The sequence below is a fragment of the Labrus mixtus genome, chromosome 17, assembly GCF_963584025.1.
Source record: "Labrus mixtus chromosome 17, fLabMix1.1, whole genome shotgun sequence".
In the NCBI taxonomy this organism is placed as follows: Eukaryota; Metazoa; Chordata; class Actinopteri; order Labriformes; family Labridae; genus Labrus; species Labrus mixtus.
This window is the reverse complement of record NC_083628.1, coordinates 23,621,613-23,642,295: the sequence shown is the minus strand read 5'-3', so window position 1 is coordinate 23,642,295 and position 20,683 is coordinate 23,621,613. Positions and strand designations below refer to the sequence as shown.

General features: G+C 39.7%; 1 protein-coding gene across 4 annotated transcripts in view; it reads left to right on the top strand.

Moving 5' to 3' along the window:
- vav2 (vav 2 guanine nucleotide exchange factor) overlaps nt 1-18,888 on the top strand; it is a 237,648-nt gene extending 218,760 nt beyond the window's left edge. For 2 of the 4 annotated variants that reach the window (XM_061061084.1, XM_061061083.1), the window contains exons 17-28: nt 981-1,069; nt 2,682-2,695; nt 3,074-3,092; nt 3,760-3,887; nt 7,767-7,838; nt 8,056-8,117; nt 8,442-8,558; nt 9,142-9,229; nt 9,337-9,460; nt 12,449-12,538; nt 12,997-13,151; nt 15,169-18,888. In XM_061061084.1, the coding sequence (XP_060917067.1) occupies nt 981-1,069; nt 2,682-2,695; nt 3,074-3,092; nt 3,760-3,887; nt 7,767-7,838; nt 8,056-8,117; nt 8,442-8,558; nt 9,142-9,229; nt 9,337-9,460; nt 12,449-12,538; nt 12,997-13,151; nt 15,169-15,216 (1,006 nt within the window). In that variant the 3' untranslated portion in view covers nt 15,217-18,888. The remainder of the gene's footprint in view (nt 1-980; nt 1,070-2,681; nt 2,696-3,073; nt 3,093-3,759; nt 3,888-7,766; nt 7,839-8,055; nt 8,118-8,441; nt 8,559-9,141; nt 9,230-9,336; nt 9,461-12,448; nt 12,539-12,996; nt 13,152-15,168) is intronic. The other 2 variants (XM_061061086.1, XM_061061085.1) reach the window with 1 other exon arrangement.
- Nucleotides 18,889-20,683: the final 1,795 nt, after the last annotated feature.

Here is a 20,683-nt window from a genome sequence, read left to right as displayed (position 1 = left end):
ATTGTACCTAAAATTTGCACCTGTGTACATGTTTCTTTCACAGCTGATGCAACAGTAATATAGTACAGGACATTGTGAATAGTTGTAGTATTTAATGTTGCTAGTCAATAAGATCAAACAGAGCTCAAGCTCTTAACTAAAGAGAAATTCAGCCACATTTGGAGAGCAACAGACAAACAAACATACTTTTTGGCTAACGTAGCCCCTCATTAGTGTTAAAGTCATCTTTGGAAAATGTCCCACTAAGTGTGACTGAGGCTCTGATGTTATTTTTAAACATTCCCACTCCATCCACTCTGTCCCTGAGCAAACCTCCTCCTGTGTGAGAGTGCTGCTCCACTTCAGCAGGGTACAGCCCGTGTCACTGAATCACCACTTTCACCTCTATTACAGTCAGTGCGCTAAACTCCACTCTGTGTATTGACCCACAAATTTCATGGCCTGGCTGACCTAAATTCACTGAGCCACTGGAAGCAGGGACCAGCGTTAGCACTCCCTGCTAGATGCTAATTACTGCTGCAGCCCCAGCAGATCCCATCGTGATTTATGGCGCTCACTATTCGACATGGCAGTGTGCAATGCATGCAGTGTTACTGTATCCGTAACAAATACAGTGCTGCAGTGCACAGCCTTTAATGGAGCAGGTTGATTCTGTGATTTTAAAGGATCGACGAGTGGAAATGATGGATCATGTGTGTGCACAGTTGCAGGCTTATTGTAACAAACTGCAGCTCCCCTTGTGTGTTGTTCTTACAATGAAGTGAATTTGTGTCTGAGACACTTCCTGTTTGCATTACTAATGTGTGTGTGTGTGTGTGTGTGTGTGTGTGTGTGTGTGTGTGTGTGTGTGTGTGTGTGTGTGTGTGTGTGTGTGTGTGTGTGTGTGTGTGTGTGTGTGTGTGTGTGTGTGTGTGTGTGTGTGTGTGTGTGTGTGTGTGTGTGTGTGTGTGTGTGCGTGCGTGTGTGTGTGTTCCCTCCAGGGGTATCTTCTACCAGGGCTATTACTGCTCTCGCTGTGGAACAGGAGCACACAAAGAGTGTCTGGAAGTCATCACCATCTGTAAAATCAGTAAGTGTTTCCTCTAATCTTTTAGCTGTAACGCCTAGATAGAGATCCTTCTTTTGGAGGGTGCATATGAAGACACAAAGTGATACAGTAAACTGTTGATGCAGGAAAATTATGTTTTGATATTGCGATTTTTTAAAAATATATTTCTGTCCATTTCAATCTACCTGAGCACCAGTCTGCTTTTAGATTACTTTATCTAACACAAAAATAGGGGGTGGGTTCATTCGGGTTAGCTTTCCTTTGGGACAGTGGGACTACTTTGTGATGTATTTCACTGAGTTTTGTACCAGTGAAGAAAAATCTACAACTTGGGATTTATAGGAAGTATAAAAAGAAATGTGGCCCAGCCTTCACAGCAGGTATTGTTTCTGTTAATTAAACCCAGTGTTTCAAACCTTTTATGGCTTTAATGTGAAAAAAGCCTCTCTGTGTCTCATTATGATGACTTCCATATGTAGACTTGTTAGCAATTTTAATTACACCAACAAATGTAAAAATAATGACCAGCCCTGTGCACTGCAACCTACGTTCTCAGGTACCGCTCGGTTGCAGGAACATAAAATGAAAAATACATCAATAATCTGTGGAACACTGAAAATGACTTTACTGTAACTTTATTGTGAGCGAACAAAGTTCACCCAGCATTTTTTGTCTTTTTTGTTTTGTTTGCCTTATTTTCCTGTTTGAGACTTTCTCACTTCGGGTCAAGATTATTACTTTTGATTGAGTTTTTAATGTGCCTGCCAAAGTTTCCTCTTAGGTGTTTGAAGAACTACAACTCCTAATTGCTGTGTAGATTAAATTCAGTAAACACATTCAGTTACTGTAAGTAATCACTGTATTGACAAAACTAATAACAGCAATAGGACTGACTGGAAATGTGAATAATGAATTAAAAAGAGCTAAAAGTTTTGGCTCCTTAAGCCTGACTGCTTCTTCCAGCATTTAATTCTTGATAAAGGACTCCAATGGTCGATGTCTGGGCGGTGCTATCTTGTGGTGGTCGCCATAAGTGTGGTGGCAACTCAACGTCAGATGCTGACTGTGACAGAAACATAGATATAGTTGGATTATAAACATTGGATGGGGCGCAGACAGGCTAGTGGTTTAGCCTGCAAGCGCCCCATGTACAAGTCATGTTTTATGAACTACAGGCTTTTGTATGAAGCACTCTAATTTTTTTCCAATGTTTAAGTTTGGCACAAGTGTTAGATCAGCTGGGAGTTCCTCAGGTTCTTCCTGATACATCCTTGTCAAAAGTAAAGTAACACAGAAAATTTTAGAAAGCTAGGCTATTTGTTAAAAGTATAAAATAGTTCACTTATTTGGACAGCTCACATTCAAACCTGCATATGTTGTAGGTAAACACCGCTGCAGTAATGGAGGCTTGTAAATCCCCAGTCATATACTGGATTAGTCTGTAACGACACAGGAACAAAACAAAGTTAAACTAACAAGAATATCTTGGTGTATTACATGCAGAAGTTAAGAGTCTTATGAAGCCCTGACACAGATTATGACAGCTGCCGTGGTCAAAAGTTTTGTTTAGCTCGATGGTTTGTCAGACTAGTTATGAACCCTCTCTGACACTGTTTCTTTTGTCTCCTTTCAGATCCTCTGGACTTGGTAAGTAGATCTTCTATTAGTCAAAATACTTATATTCGTTGGCGCCAGTGGTCTGGTGGTTTGTGCGGGCCCCATGTTGCAGGGGCTGTAGTCCTCCAGGCGGGCGGCCCAAGATCAAATCCAACCTGTGGCTCCTTTCCTGCATGTTATCCCCACTCTCTCCTTCTCTCCCAGATTTCTGACTCTATCCACTGCCCTGTCCCTAAATAAAGGCCTTAATATAAACCTTAAAAAATACAGTATTAGTCTTATATATTTTTATATATAATTACCATCCTCTCATGACAGTGTTCCCCTTTAAGACATATCATCTCTCCTGTAAAAGTGACACTTTTGTTTAACTTGTTGTTGATCATTTCTTTGTTTTGTCTCTAACAGGAACCCGGGCTATCATCAGGTAAGAGCAGCAACACATGATGGAGAAGTCTTTGATCATCTGTCAAATAACGAGTTTGTTCTGGACAGTGCTGTTATTGAGCAGCACGGCTCTCTACTGCCATCTAGTGGATAGATCCAGCACACATAACCAAAGCAACATTACATTCCATGTAGAGTGGGTGGCAGTGAAAACATGACATAAAAGATGTGCTATATACCTGAAACATGTTTCAATATTCAAAAACATGTACACCTTCGATGTAAGATGGATATCAAAGTTGGTCTACATTAATTAAAATTAATACAACATGTTCAGTCTGGAGATATTGTTGGAAATCACTAAGTTGTTTTTTCACAAGATTGTTTTTGTTATTATGAATATTTGTACAAAAGAAGACAGGGAAATGGATACCGTGCAAAGGTCCTGGCACAGATTCGAAAGCAGGATGTTGTGGTTTACTTTGTGTACTTTAGACCAGTGCAGCACTGAGTGGGCAACATTTTATGCAAAAACAGTCTTTTCTTATTCCAGCCTGTATCACTTTGTCACATTTTTATGCAAATCCAAACTACATGGAGCTACACTCTCAACTTAAGATGTGTTGTCAGATCTATTTTCCCCTTTTAAAGGACGCTTCCCATACCTTTAGTTGTACTTAAGGCCAAACCCTTGTCTGTGTTTCCAGGTCCCAAGATGGTGGCAGTGAGGAACTACCACGGCACACCAGCAGCTACAGGGAAGACGCCGCTCTGTTTCCAAACAGGAGATTTTATTGAACTTCTGAAGGGAGATCCTGACACGACGTGGTGGGAGGTACGGTATCATTTCTATCTGAAACCATTTCCTACTTTGACAAGAAAAGTTAGATTGTTTTTCTTTTTTACTCCAGCACACTGTGAACTTGTTCACTGGTCATGAAATGAACACTGACTATGAATTTAAAGTGCTGAGTTTCAGCTTTGAAAGAGCTTGAAGTTGATCACATCCAAACTGTGTGCACAGAATAGCACTCAGTGGTTTTTTTTACCCTGTGGGATGTGTATGGAAAGTCTACAACTTTTATATTCTAGCCTCTCTTCAGAGGTGATTTTATTCAAAAGTTTCAAACATAAAAGTTCATCTGAACTACATCTGCCACACTAATGTACAACATGTACTGTGAAATCAGCTGGAATTGAAATAAAGTAGCAGAAAATGTGAACACTTTACCTGGAAATTGTGTAGTAAGTGAGTGCACTTAGTTTCTTTCAACCACCAGTCTAATGCAAAAGTAATGCAGGACAGTCCAATGTCAGTAAAATAGGATTATATGTAACATGGGTAAAGGTCCAACACGTGTTTTAAGAGTGTCAAAGCTTAATGAACTGAACAGAAATATGGTCACATTGACAGATTGGCAAACAGACATGAATCTCAGAGAGAATATTAAAAAAAAAAAATTGTAGTCAAATATATTCAGCAGTGACAAGTTCTAGAAATATTTGAAAATATTGCACTTACTGTAATGTGAGTGAGGATATTGGATCTTTAACTTTGATTTTTAAGTTTTTCAAAGGTAACTAAATGTCATCACCACCCACAACTCCCACTCATTAAGTTTGTAAAGTTAAATCCAAATACAAACAGAGAAGTTTTTTCTTGGCTTGATGCAGTGATGGTCACTGCTGAGCAACAACCACAACTTGTTCTTTAAACACTTGAACAATTCAGACAAGTAACTAACTGTTTCAGGTTTTTCAAGTTATTCTAATCTGACTGTAACCCTTTTCCTCTGTTGTGTGATGAGCAAATGGGCCAAAATGTCAAAGTTTTCCACATAATTCAGTGTGATGTAGAAAATAGCCAAAATATTTTCACATTTTAATTGTTTTAAAAAGCTTTTTATTGACAGGACAGAGTCAGAAATCAGGGCAGAGATAGTGGTTAATGGAATGCGGTTTCCTGCACACGGGGCCGCCCGCTTAGAGGACTACAGCCTCTGTAGATGGGGCCACTACTCTAACCACTAGGCTAATGGTGCTTTGACATTTTAACCACATTCTGATCACAAGATCAATACAACTCAAAAGATAAATCTAATTGTAACATTAAATTAAACAATAATTCAAAACTAGATTATTTTAACATACAAGCTGAAGTCAAATACAAGAATAGTTCTGATGTCGTAGATGATGTGTTGCTGCAATCTGGAACATGAAGGTGGAATGGACATTTCATGAGATATATATTGAAGGACAGTTAAGGCTGCAAGAGACAAAAGTGACTGGAGTTTTATGGGATTATAAATGCAGCCAAAATCAGAATAATCTAACGCACAGCAGGACTGTTCAGAAAGACTTTAAAGGAGCAATATGTTACTCTGACACCTAGTGTTTAAAATGGGTAATGCAGCACAAATTCAAAACATTGGAGAGAGCGCTCCCCCCCCTTCTCATTAGAGTTGATGTACACCCAAGTTGCCATGTCGTGGACACTGTAGCGTCAGTGTTTATCCAGCTCTGCATCGGTTTTGAAACTTTTCTACGTTCTTACCTCTCTCCAATTTTTTAAATCCATCTCCAATATTTCTCTTAGTTTCAGCACGTTTCTGCTCGTGGAGCTCATTGGAAAAATGTCAAAGGTTTTTATGTCGGGTAGAATCAGTTACATGGGAACCAGTTTGCTTGCCCGATTCCATCGCTGCAACACCTGTCGGTTTGCCGTTTGCCTGGTGAACTGAGGGGCGTCCAAAATGGCCGCGTGGGGTCACCTCAAAACCACCTACCATCTCTAGTCAAAACAAAAAAGAAACCATGCCAGACCTGAATCGTAACTTAGAAGGAGGACAGGACATACTGGCTGCTGCATTGTTTTCAGAGATGCCAGCACTTTAACATAGCATGTTTCCATTATGCCTAATGATACAGTCAGGTAATTTTATGACTTAATTCAGTATATATCTCACATATTGGTCCTTTAGAGGTTGAATGCATATAAAACATTGGCTCCAACAACACGTTTTGCATTGTGGTGCAGGTTCGCTCTTGATTTCCACTTGATTAGTGTCAGGTGTGGGTTTACAGGATTTTTTAGTGTTACCAGGGGGTCATGTGACAACTGAAGTCATATACATAAAAAATCACATTATTTACATATATAAATGCACTTTAATCTGAGTGTCTTGGTTATGATCTCCCATACTTATTCACATGGTTCAAATCTCTGTTGTAAACTTCAATGCCTTTCTCAAGATGTTGAGCACATATGTTGATTTTGTAAGATTATTTCTGGGGAGATAACCTTTTCTGACATAGACATCTGGGGGAGATGACATTTAACCGCAGTCAGATCTCAGGCAGGTCTGTTGTAGTTTCATGGTGTTTATTTGAGGCTGCTCCACAAACAGCATACATCACATTGTAAAAACCTGGTGCAGTGTTTCTTTCTGTGGTTTGGTGTGGAACTGATGATTCTAAAATTAACAAAGGACACTTTGTAACCTCCCATAGAAGTTCTTTCTTTCTTTCTTTTTTCTCCTTTTAGTCATGCTGCAATCCAGGGCTAACCCATCCACAGACTTTTTGATGTTTTGTAGTCTGATAAAAGCAGACACTACTGCAACAATCATTCTTCTTATCTTTCAGAGAAGTTAAATCCAATCTATCTCTTTGTTGAGCATCAACAAAGCTGTACCTGCAAACCCACAGGACCTTCACCTGTGACTGAGGCTGTGATGACAGGAGCTGTTACATACATGGCTCTGGGCATTTCTGACACTCCTGCTGAGTCACTGGCTCTCCTACACTTTCAACTCCTTGCATCAGGCTAGCTTTTCCTAAAAAGACCCAGGGCAAGCTTCTGAAGCCATTAATCTAAACTCTCCTATTACTACATATCCCTCTGCGGCCTGTCAGTTCAGTCTGTCCGTGCATCAATCGCTTCAGGTAGCAGACAGTCCAGGCGTTTGAACTTCTGTCCGAACGCTGATTGGAACACTTGAGGAACGTTTCTTTTTTTCTCAACATTGGTGCAACACTTGACATCAGTGTGAAATGTTAATGTGTATGTCAGGAAAGCCACAAGTATTTTAGCCCCGGTTACACTCACAGCCTTTACAAATAAGCCACATGAATGTATCATGTTTTCCACGTGCAGTGTAGCAAAATATGGATCTTATGTGTTAGATTGGAATTTACCTTGGCTTCACACATCACATAACAGAATAGTTTTAAAAACACATTTCCTATTTCAAGGTACACCTTCCATATATTTCATGTGTTTTGGGCACGTTGTTTTTTATGCAACACAGATGTCATTATTTCTAGAAAAATAAGACATTTTTGGATAAAGTCACAGTCTGTGTTTCTTTTCACCTCAGTGCTTTGGCTTACATCCCTGTCAGCCATTTTTACTGTTATAATTCATTATGTATTATAGGTTTAAGTTTTGACTCCCTACAAGCCACTTCTTATCTAATGAACTGAATTTAATTTTCTCTAGTGCATTTTCCCCCCCTAATTTAATTTGAGGGCAATTTATAACAGCGCTGTAACTTTACTCTATTCTTTCAATTCAATTAATTCAGCTTTTTATTATTTCCAAATATCTGATTGATCTGTTCGTCTTATGTGAAAATGTTTTTATAGTTGCCTTTTTAAAGGGCAGCGTCTGCATTGCACTATGAATCAAATATGCCCTGCATTTTTCTTCCAGGGGAAGCTGATGCAAACACAGAAGAGCGGCTTCTTCCCCAGTTCGTGTGTCAAACCTTATTTGGACCCAAAAGTATGTAAACCCCGTGTGGTAGTCGTGCATTTGAAGGAAATAATTAGAGTGTTTGTGGGTGTTTTGTTTTTGCAAGCTTTCCAAAGCAGCCCCTTTCTCTCTTCAGTGTGCACTTAATTACCTGTGTGGGTTTCCACCTATAAATGATCTGCTTCTGTGCTGTGTTTTTGTTCTGTTTATTAGTCTTTTAATGTGCTGTGTCTGTTGTCCATGGCAGCCTTTCCAGTCATTATCCAGCCGGCAGACCTCAAGGGAAGCGGACTACTATGGATATCCTTGGTAAGACTCTTAAGTCCTGAAGGTTGTGGATTCAATAGTGTTTCATTCTTATCGTTCAAGGCCTTGTACGCTACATTCTACAATTTATTTTAGGTCACTCACTACCCTTTAATTACTTCAGATCTATAGATGTAAATACAGGAAAACTATAGACTTAAGTGATAGTTAATTTAAAGACCCCGAAACACGGCCGCTGCCATAAGATTCATTTCAACGTGGCTGTTTGATGTCAAGGATTTTCAAGGCCTTCAAATATGCCATTTTGATGATGTAACTTTGTAGCCGGAGGTCTCAACATTTATTCTGCACTCCTCTTCTCTGTAGGTTTGCAGGGAACATGGAGCGCCAGCAAGCAGACAACCTTTTAAAATCCCACAGCAGCGGGACCTACCTTATCAGAGAGAGGACAGCCGAGGCAGAGAGGTTCGCCATCAGCATCAAGTGAGTGCTTCACATCTTCAGGGAGAGGGGCGGGGGAATCTCAAGGGGGAAGCGTTTTATCCATATCTCACGGGAAATAAATATTCTCACGTGGTTCCCCTAGTCAGCTTTTTCCTTGCATCTTTCAGCGGCTAATTACCACTCGGTAATTGCTTCTTTTTTTTGTTCAACTCTTTTTTTTTTGTGTGTGCATTTCCTCTGAGAGAATGCATGAGGAATATGCAGTAGCTTTTACTGGAGCTGTCATGGCGTGATGAACTGGGAGAAATGCTTCTGCACATTTGTTTTCCAGCCTTTTAGACAGGTGAAAATGGGCCTCAGGGACCTCAGCCTTTCAGACAAATTATTAAAGAGGTCTGGCTGTCAGATTTAACCTGTGGAAATCTTGTTTTGTTGTTTTAGTCCTTCAGGTATTTATCTAAATATTTGATGTCGACAGCAGCTGAACACATCACCCCACAGGCTCATAACCCTTAAGCAAAACAAGAAGTAACAGCAACAAGCGAAATGGAAGTATCAAGGAGACTGGAAACGGAAGCACTTTTTTGTTGATTTTTCTGGTGTGTGGTGTTTGGCTTCACAGGTTTAACGACGAGGTAAAACACATCAAAGTCATCGAAAAGGACAGCTGGATTCACATCACGGAGGCGAAGAAGTTTGAGAGTCTTTTGGTGAGTCATAAGTTGAACTGCTTACACAAAAAAATACCCACAATACCATGCTACCAATGTTAAATCAAACCGTCTCCTGATGTCTTCTGTCCTGATGATTGTTACAGGAGCTGGTTGAGTACTATCAGTTACATTCACTGAAAGAAAGCTTCAAGTTGTTAGACACCACGTTGCGATACCCCTACAAATCGAGGGAACGCTCGCTAACACGGGCCAGTACACGCTCACCAGGTAAGTGCCCCCCCCTTCACTATTACTATTTAAACTCTGAATGTAAAACAATCTGCTTTATCACCTAAATCTTATCCCCTACTGTCACAAGCAACCATGTAAAGAAAGCTGATACAATCAATTGATGAGAGCAGCCAAATGCCACTTCCTGTTGCCATATGGGTGAAAACAAGTCCTGTGACAGTACTGGTGGCAGATTAGGAAAGCCTCTTAGCAACCAGGCTAATATATATTGTACTTCAAACAATTTGAAACACAATTTGAGATGTGTTTCCCCCCCACAAATGACAAATGACTGTGATAGAAGAGCTCTGTGACTTTGGGCTAAACTAGAGTGGATGTAGGTGGTAATGTATTGGGCTGGTGTTAAGTCCCTAAGTTTAAAGGTCACATATTATCCTCCCTTTCACCAAGTTTAATTAAGTCTCAGAGCTCCCCAAAACATGTCTTTGAAGTTTTTTGCTTAAAATCCACTCAGATCTTGTATTTTATCATGCTTATGAACCTCTCTATTCCAGCCCTGCTCAGAACAGTTTCTGTAGCTTTAAATGCAAATGAAGGGGGTGTGGCTTGGGCTTTCTTGCACCATGCCCTTTTGCTTACGATAGAAAGGCAGACTCAGAGGGCAGAACAAACACCCAGCTATGAGAGTCTCACCCACCTTGGCACCTACGCTTCATAACAGCTCTTGAATAGCTTTTGATTCAACAGCGGATGAAGCTAACAAGCCTCGCCTATGATCATGAGTTTTGGTTATTTTCCAAGACTGTTCAAATTTAGATCACAGACAGATATGTACGGAATTTGTTTCTTTCAAGGCTTGATTGAGCCAGCCCCTCCTCTTATTAATCTTAACATAATAATTTGCTAAATTGCTCCGCCTGCCGATTAAAAGAGGAATGTCAAGCCCATTGGCTGAGATAGATGACGCCTCTCCAGCTAATTTCGCTTCAAAAATGAAGCCGAAAGCCCCCCAAAGTGGCAGGTACTGACAAATTGCGCATTTAGAGCTAGAGTCTGCGTAGTTGGGATCAACTAATTGAGCTGCAGTATTGATGTCATGCCCTTTCTGCTAACCAAATCACACATTGAACTTCCCAATGAAATGGCAAAAGCATCAAATGTTTAGGCTAAAGTTTTTGGACCTGTTATTTCCTTTGATCTTATGTAGTCTAAGGTTCAGGCATTTGATTCGGATGCCTCCAGGACATATCCCTAGTGTGGTAATTAAGGTCTGACCAGATGGTAGGGGAGACCCAGAACACACTGGAGGACTTAGATATCCAAACAGGCCTGAGGAAATCCTCAGATAACCCCAGGAAGAGCTGTGGGCAAAGCTAGGGCAAAAGATATACAGGCCTCCTTAGTTTGCCCTCTGCCATTGTGAGCGGGAAAAGCTGAAGCAGTGTAAAATGGATGGATGGATGTTTTGCCCAGCCACTAATAACTGCCAGCTTCCATGAATCACTACAATACACATTTGACTCTGAAGGGACATTATAATGTGCAGATCCAGGAATCAATTTGAATTGCTTGTCGTCTTGGCTGTGGAAACGGCAAAGGCGGCTAAAATAAAACTGACACACTACCTCCGTCTGTCCTTGTCGTCGCTGGTACTCTCTCCCTCCCCCAGGCCACTGACTGTCCTAACTCGTAGAGTGAGGAATGGAGGAAACCCAGAGGGGGGGAAAGAGCTGGAGTTGGAGACTAGCAGTTTGTAATATAGTAGATAAAAAGGCAAAGTTAGAGAGTTTGTCAGCTAACTCATTGGCCTGTTCTCGGGCTGTCCATATTGGCAGCCCCCTCAGCTCATTACACTGTCTCAATACTGGCCGGGGCCTGCCTTTGTTCCATACGCAGGAAGAACTGGCCACTGCATGCAGATTGTTTCCCTTCGCTTTTGGCTGAACTGAATGAATGGGGGGGGAAAAATTGTGTTTTCTTTCTGATGGTGTGTTCTTGCTTTTTCTCCGTTTCTGTTTGTCAAGGGCAACATTCTATATGTTTTTTGTTTTTGTGTCAGACATACTGCAACACACAGGCGTGCATGACGCATTTCAGTTCATACCATATATAATCATTCAGGTGGAGGAGCCATTGACAATTTATATATGCCTGATTAAAAGCTTTACACATTTAAATATTGCAACTCAGCCTCGCTCACAACAAATGAAAGACACCTTTTTTTCTTCCATTTTGTATTTTATGAAGCTTTATGAGAGTCAATAACTAGCAGCAAGAGACATTAGACAAAAAAAGCCCAAAAGCTGCTACTTACAAGATAAAGTACACAAGTTTTCTAAGCATCCTTACAAACAATCTGAGCCTTTGGGTAGAAAAATCCGATACAAGTACATTTGAAACCTGGAGGATTTTTACACAGAGATATTTTTCAAATACTTTTTTGGGTCTTGTTTCCTTTATTAGATAGAACAGCTGGAGAGAGACATGAATGAACATGCGGGTGGGAAAAGATCATGGGATGTCATGCACCAATTGGTTACTTATCAGGAATTTAATAAGTGACCAGTGCGACAAGGACTGTAGCCTCTTGAGGTGGGATGCCTGCTCTATCAACTCGTTGTTGCTAGGTTACGAAAGTTAACTTCTGCTTCCGCTCGGTAATGAACATTAGGTATGTTTTAGATAGCTCTCTGTGCTTAATGTTTGCTTTAATTCAACAGCAGCCAAATAATGCAGCAAACATTTTTACACATTACAAGTCAAGATGTAATTATGTTAAATGTTGATGTTGCAGAGTGTCATAAATGACAATAAATGAAGATCTTATAAATGCCAAGTCACATAAGCAGCCAAATCAAGTTAATGACATTCTCAAGGTCATACAACTCTTTCCAAAAAAAAAGACAATTTGAAGGCACAATCTTTGCTTTTGATTGACCTCTGCTTGTCTTGCTCTGCCTCTGCATGCTCCTCAAAAAGCATTTTCCAGCTTTATTTCCTCCTCTCTTTCTCTCCTCCTCTCAGCAGCCACATGCGCCTCCTACAACTTCTCCTTCCTCAGTCCGCAGGGCCTCAACTTCTCGTCCTCTCAGAGCTCAGCTCCCTTTTGGTCAGGTACTCTTTGTCTTTCTAATCTTGCTGCTGTTGTCTTCCCGCCGCCCCTCCATCGCCTGTAATTTCATAATGAGCCTCGGCGCTCTCGACCTCATTACTACTTCTCTGTGGCGCTCTTTTCATTAGCGAGAACATTTCAGCTCGTCCCAGGATGACACTACCTCATTAAATCAAGAGAAGAAAAAAACTATTTCCTCTCCCATGATGAAACAACTTGTCTCATTTATCATTGTGTGACTACACCGTGTCATGCTTTACACTCTGAACACTGACCATCTTTGTTTCTGCTAATTCTTCACAGCTAATCATTAGGATAAAGTTCAGGATGACCTTTCCCCTCCTCACCATCTGCTTGATAAACCTGTTGTTACACGACTTTATTATTTCAACTAATTGCCTTCAAACTCTCGTGGTGCAGAATTGATTGAGCTCTCTCCTCATTGGTTCCACTTCCACAGTGTTTACTCCACGGGTGGTCAGTACGGCGGTGGCCAGGTATAACTTTGCAGCACGAGACATGAGAGAGCTGTCACTCCGAGAAGGAGACGTCGTCAAAATCTACAGCAAGATCGGAGGAGACCAGGGCTGGTGGAAAGGAGAGGCCAATGGACGAGTGAGTTGACCATGAAGGGAATAATGGATCCAGACTAAAAAAAGCCTTTGCAGACAGTTGAGGCTCTGAGTGCTTTATAGATTTGCTTCATTTCCTGGTTTATTAAGACAGATCCTGCTGCTGGCTCTGTGAAAATGAGAATGCATTCAGGAACTTTATCTTTTAAGCACAGCTCTCATTAGGCTTTCGTATGCACCATTGTGCTGTAGTGGGTTGTATGCTGTTGTGTATTCTTGATTGAGGGTACAGATGCCATCTGTCATTTGGATTTCTTCAATGTGTTTGCATCTTTCTTACTTCCATCTCTAAAGCTTTCCGGAGATATAATTTGATGAAATTGTATGAATTGATTATGAAAAGAGGGGTAATCATCAACACAACTAACATGCATGCTGAAATAAGATACTTAAAATAAAAAAAAGATATGGAAAAAAGGAAAATTCAAGAATAAAGGAAGTAAAAAATTCCAAACCCCTCCACCTCCCCATTCCAGTAAAGCCTCCGAGAAAGGATCATTCAGGCTTTTTAGTGTACAGAAAGCATCTCTATTATTGCCTCCTTCACCATATGCACTGGGGCTGTGAATAGTTCTAGGTACACAGTGTATGTTCAAATCTAGAAAAAAAAAATTAGTTTTCGGACCAAACAGTTCCAGGAACTTTTCCACTAGGCTTATCCCTGAGGACTAACACACCATGGGAACTTTTTTCTGTCTGCATTGGCACCACCATGGTACCTACTCTGAAGCAGAACTAGAAAAGGTTCCTCTAAACGGGGTTCTAGGAACTAAAATAGTTAATCGTTGCTGCTGTGTGAAATTAATTTTTAAAAAAAGGTGGAGGGTTCCAACAGTTCCTAGAACTATGAAGAAGTTACCAAAACACCTAAAACTTTTAGAGTGTGGACGCTTCCAGCATGTGGCAATCAGCTTCTTCACTCCCTTTATTTATTCATTGCCAAGGCCATGTTAATGAGAGCTTTTAAAAGAAGTACAACTAGACTGGTGAAACTAGGTGAATTTATCTCAGAAAGACTGAAGGCAGCCGTCCCCCAGAATACGACCACTTATGCCCAGTACATGTGGGGAAAAGTACCAGTAGTCTTCACAGCGCACAGAGTACAGGAAGGGTCAGCTTGATGTTACGTAGACTCTGTGAACTCAATTATAATGTCTTTGCTGGTGATCCAGAAATTAATTTCTAAATGACTGTCACTTTCATCCATTTCTTATCAAACGTTAGATACTATATAACCTTCTAGGTGCCTTAGCTGCTTATATTGCTTTTATTCTGATTACTAACACCATTTTCTGAGGTTTGCTGTTATTGTATCTAAGACAGGGGTTAATGTAGTCAGTGTCTGGTTGAAAGGTCACTTGACTCAACTTTTTATAACCACATGGATGACCATATTTTCCACACTTAAAGCCGATAACAAGATGCCCATGTTCCTCTTGTTCAAATGTTATTTTCAATCTTTATAAATTCACATGGTTGGTATTATCTCTGGTGGTTCAGTACCCACTGTTCCAATCAGGATAAGAAGTCGTTGCCTAGCAACATGTTGAAGTAGTATTTCAACAGCTTCAAGTAGTGTTTCAGTTGAGTCTGCTATCTGAGATTTTAAGTAATCAGAAATAATGCACATCCTCGACCGATAAAGGGAAAGTTTACCGAGAGGCTTAAGTGTTCTGTAATTTATGCTGCACGTATCCTACAATGTATTCACTTTAGTGTTACCTCGTGTTTGTCTGGCTAAATGCACATCTTAAATGCAGAGTAAAAGGTGGACTCAATTAGTACCCTTGATGCTGCTGCCATGTACAGCTCAGTAGCTTTTCTCTGATGTTTTAATACTGCACATATAATAGAATCACTTCAGTGGGTTGAAGTGTTTATATTTTTAATTCTACAGCTTATTTCCATTAAACAGAGCCGTAATGGACTCACTTAGCATCCCTTGTTTACATTGGCTGAAAGGACATTATATCTCTGATAAATTCTCTTTTATGTTGCAGATCGGATGGTTTCCCTCCACCTATGTGGATGAAGAAGGAGTGCAGTAAAGCTTGGATGTTTGCTGGCCTGGCTCCCTTTAAATCAGGACCCATCTTCTATCTACTGTTCTCAGAGAAAATTGCTCTCTCTCTCTCTCTTTCGCTCTCTCTCTCTCTCTCTCTCTCTCACTTTGCAGGAAAATGACACAAGGAAAATACAACTTTTGGTTTTATTTTTATTGCTACAAACCATTTTTTCAGCAAGTGTTTCTACACCTTTTCTCTATCTTCAATTATGCATCAGCTTAGCTTTTTTGTTGCAGGATTTCCTGTTTGATTTCTGTACAGGAAAGAAGAAGAAGAAGAAGAAGAAAAAAAAAGCTTTCTGTCTGCTGTATTGAACTGAGCACACGGCAGAAATGGACTATGGAAAGCTTTTCTTTTAAAAAAAAGCTCCCCTTTGTTGCAGGTTTATGCGAGTTGAAATAATTGTACAGTATAGATAATTTATTGAATAGAGATTATTATCATTACTAATGATTACTGTCGGGGAAATCGTTTTTGAAACAGTGAGGAATCCGATGGGAGAAAACCTAAAATAAGAAATAAAAAAGAGACAGATGCTCTGTTTTCATGTTGAGAGATTTTTGCCTTAGTTGTCATGGTGATGCCTTGTGGGCTGACACCAGTGGAGGGAATCGACTTAGTTTGACTGGTTTTACTTCTCCATGTATGCATGTGCCCACGAGCGGCTCACACACACACACACACACACACACACACACACACACACACACACACACACACACACACACACACACACACAGACCAATGTACAGTCTGGTGCCTTTGAAGAATGGTCGCTTACTGAACCTCAACATCAGCCAGTAAAAGAACATTGCCTTCCCCTAAAAGACAGTCTGTCCAGGAGGGAAGAGGCACTTATAGAACATACTGGGGACAGCTTGCCTTCTGAGCCCTCATAAAAACAAGATGGTGAAGCATTTAACTCATCCAAACTGGAGACTGGATGGACTCAGAGAGACAGATGGACGTTTTCTTTTTATAGACAACAACAATGACATAACACGGTCGGATTTTGGCGTCACAAGTCTGTGGGCGTAATCAGCGGGACGCGAAAAAGGGAAACATCAAGACATTCCACTCGACTACCACTTCACACTTTGAAATCTCGCTGTTCATTGTTTCCTTCTTTGATTTATTTGCACAGAATCAAGGTTATTTTTTAAGTTTTGAGAACTGGACCAACAGGTTTTTATTTTTTATTATTATTATTATTTGAAGCCAAATTCAGTCATGTTTTAATGTCTGCATGGAGTTCTGATCCATTGTTATGATTTTTGTACCTTGCCTTATTTTTACTGATGATCAGGTGATGGGTTTTTCTCCCCCTTAATGTTAATGGTTTCTTTTTTTTTTTTATGTGTGAAATCCATTTTGGTGCTGTGCGGACTGGTGAAAATTAAAGTGTCAGAAGACTGTCAATCTGAAGGAAAACTTTGTGTGCTAATTAACGTGAATCCACAGAAAGAGCCCTGAAAATGATTGTGAAGATCGAGGGTTGCTGTGCTCAGTGTTTCCTTTTTACTTAGTGCCATCAAAACCTTTTAACGATTTACCAAAGTATGTTGGCATTCATCTTTTATGAGTCTTCTTTGAGATTATTAATACCAGAGCACTTTCTGATTCTAGACATGCAAATGTTTAGTTACCATTTCAGCTTAGCTTTCTTTAACCTTTTTTATTACCGGATGTACGGATGTACGGCTGTACCTCTAACCTTTGCATGTTCCACCCACACATTTCAATATTAATATTTATATTTATATATTCAAATCAAATCATCAAATCAAACTTTATTGATAAAGCACCTTTCAGACAAATTAAATTGCAGTTCAAAGTGCTTTGCAAGAGTGCAGAAAAGTTATTGACGAAAAAGTAGGTTATAAAATCATTGAGAGACTAATGCACACCAATAAGAATTAAAAAAAATATGTATAAAAATAAAATACAACAAAAGCAATAAGATATTAAAATTAATACATAGGAGAAGGGTTAGGGTTAAAATTGGAGTAGGATAAAAAAAGACAATACAATAATGTTAAGATTTGAATTTATATAAAGCACTATATGAAAGCCAGACTGAATAAATTAGTTTTAAGACTGCGTTTAAAAGTATTGATTACAGCTTACACTGAATTGTCTTTTCTTATGGATAGAAAGTTAATAAATTATTTACCTATAATGGGAAAAGTAAAAGGGCTGCCCGCTTATAGTCAGCGATGCAAATCAGCAGTCAACTCGCACTTTGTCACTCGATTCTTTGCACTTCTTTTAGCTGCAGCATGTACACAGAGCAATGCAAGACCACCAGCATAGCAGCCTGTACACTTCATCAACATCGTCTGAAACTCTTTCCCATCCCACAGCGTTTTTTTAATGGGTGGTATTGGAATTCCTTCCCTCCATAAAACAGATATGATGAATACAGATAAAACAGTAAATCAGCTTCTTTGAGAAAAAAAAAAGCTTCTCAGATGCTATAATGATGGTTCAGGATGGCATGAGGGGCTGCCAGCTGAGCTGCAGCTAGCTTGTGTGCAGGTCCTCACCTTGTTATGATTCCTTCTGTGTTCATCATTGTTTTAATGAGAGCCAAACTATCAACAGAGGCCTTTCTTTTATTTCAACACCAAATGAACTCATTAAAGCAAACTTGATAAAGCAGTAGGGGCACCTCAGAGCATGAAGCACTGGTTCTACTCAAACCCTCAGTACTTTGCCACTGTACATGTCATCCCCTACTATCTCACCACTATACCCAACCCTATCCGCTCTCCTCCTGAAGGCATTAAAACCCACAAAGTAATTAAAAAAAAGTTGCTTCAGGCAAACAAATTCAGACTGACCGGTTACTCGCAGTATCATGTTATAAATAGTTTTTCTGACAGTCCATGCAGGGTTGTAGAGACTGTGAGCTGAGCTGCTGCTAACTTTAGCTCACTGACGTAGCAGCCTTTATCTGGTTATTTAATATATAGTTCAAATGCTGGCGGCGGTCAAAACTTTCAGAAAGTTTGTCAGCTGTTAGAGTTTTTATGTCCAGTCAAAAGGCACTGCTCTGTTTAACATACTCGTACATGTTGAACCTGAAGCTCATGGAGTGACGAATGGTGTGCCCAACTTTCTCTCCATGGAAAAAAAAAGGATCAACATATTAAAGATTTGTATAAGTAGCCAAATCTAATTGGAATGATAATTTTCTTGAAACAGTTCAAAAATAAATCCATGGACCAAATTTAAGCTGACTTAACTAACTGGAATTATTCAAATGTATCCCACCGAGAAGTAAACTGCAAACACTGAACACATCAGCTCGAGTCCGTTCACAGACTAATGGAACCGGAGATGCTGATATGTTTAGTTTCTAAACTCATTACTGTCTATGATTTCTGTAATGAGAAAAAAAAAAAGTCTTAGCACTGTGTGACGGAGACACACAGGAGGCCTCTATGTTGTCTCGAATGAGGAAGACAGAGGGGGGTGTAGTCGCTGTCTATGTAGTGGAGAGGAACCCATTGCATGTGGCTATTGATATTTCAAGTCCTGTCAATTACATCCTCAGAAACATAAGTACTTAAATGTGTACATTTTTTTGAATGGTTTGGTATTTCCAAATGAGGTCTATCATGAAATAAATATTTCTTCTTTGGTTTAAAATTCAGACTGAATCATTTCCAAGTTGGAGTTTGAGGTTTAATGTTGTCTTTATTATCCCTATGAGAGGGCAACTTGTAGTCAGCCATAAAAAAAATACATACATCCAATTAACAATCAACATACAACATAAACACAGTTTAACTCTGAAATCTGAATTGTATTGGCCAGCTCCTCAAACACTATCTGTGGAGTTTCTTGCCTCTGATCCTGTATTTTCCGCCCTGCTCAAAACAGGCTGTTTCTGTGTCTATAGCTTTAAATGTAAATGAGCTGTGTCTGATCACGCCCCTCTGGAAGGACATGTGGGGCTTGGGCTTTCTTGCACCATGTCCAATTGTTTATGGTGAGACATCACCCATAGTTTCTCCTGCCAGACCCCTGGTATTTTTTCCAGCAGCATAATAATCCAGAATGTGATTCATTTCTTTGACACATGGTCATGCTGTGAAGACTTGATCTTATCATTATGTTTTTGTCTGGGCTCTTTTCTTTGTTTAAGGAGGGGTCAGGACAGAGAGAGAGAGAGCTGATAAGCTGCACATAAATAATTGACAACATCCAGACTTCACAGAACTCTGCACAAGAAAAAAAAACAGCATTTGAAGTTAAGAAAACAAATGTTGCAATGAAACAAATGCATTTAAGGAGACTAAACAGCTAATATTTCTATATTTTTCTCTCTCCCTCTCTCTCTGGTCACCTGCAAAGCAAACACGTGCAAAGTTCTTACATATAGAGACACTGGAGGCTTTTAATCGATTTGTTTTTTGTGTTTTTTTCTACAATGGTAGCTGAGGTGAAGGGCGCATGTTTTTCATAGTTAAGACGAGCACTGCCGGGCAGTGTAGGACAGGACATTACTTTGTAGCATTTTTGTATGAGTATTTTCAAAGTAAAAGCCATTTAGCGCTTCATACATTGATTGGTACCAATTTATTTCTGTCTTTTTTTTTTAAATGATAGAGGATCAGACCTCAGTGACGACTGTAACCCATTTACTTTCTACAAATTGGGGTCTCTTAAAGCTTTAACAGAAAATGTTGCTTGATGATCCCTTAGGACTGTATTGTGAAGGTAGTGCAAAAAATGTGAAAGCCTATTGTACTAAGCGGTCACATTATACAAGTTTAGCATGGAAATATGTTGAGTATGATTGTAGTCTGAGAAATATTGAGCGCTTATGTTTCAGAAGGCTTTGGTGTATAGAAGAAAAACAAAAGCAAAAGCAGGCTGCTCTGCTCTCATCAGTGGTAAGGTGGTGAAAATGAATTTATCTATAACAAATATATGTATGTATAAGTGCAGCAAACAAGTGGAGAGGATTTTAAAAGTGTTTTCAATATTTTGCCCAGTCCGTTGACATACATGAGAGGAGAGAAATATTAGGAAGACTTTCAATATAACACACTCTACCTACCTGCACGACCGCTACCACTCACAACACCTTTAAAGCTTAATATAAAGTAAATGAAAACCTTTCTGACCATGTCAACAAAAACTGAAAATGTAGAAGGTCTGTCAAAGGAGAATGTTGTTCTTCAATCAGTCTCTATTGTAGGATGAGGTCGATAAAAAGCAAAATGATTATCTCTCATACAGTACACAGAGACAAGAGAATTGATTGGTTGTGGGCAATACTTGTACACATCCTTATGTCTCCTTTGTAAAACATAACTTCCCATGGCACAGTTAAGGTGTGGAACATCTCTTATCACAGCAGCATGGCTGTTGTATGACATGAATTGCCATCAAAGTTATCTAAATCAATGACTATAATGAGGTCTTTGTCATAAAG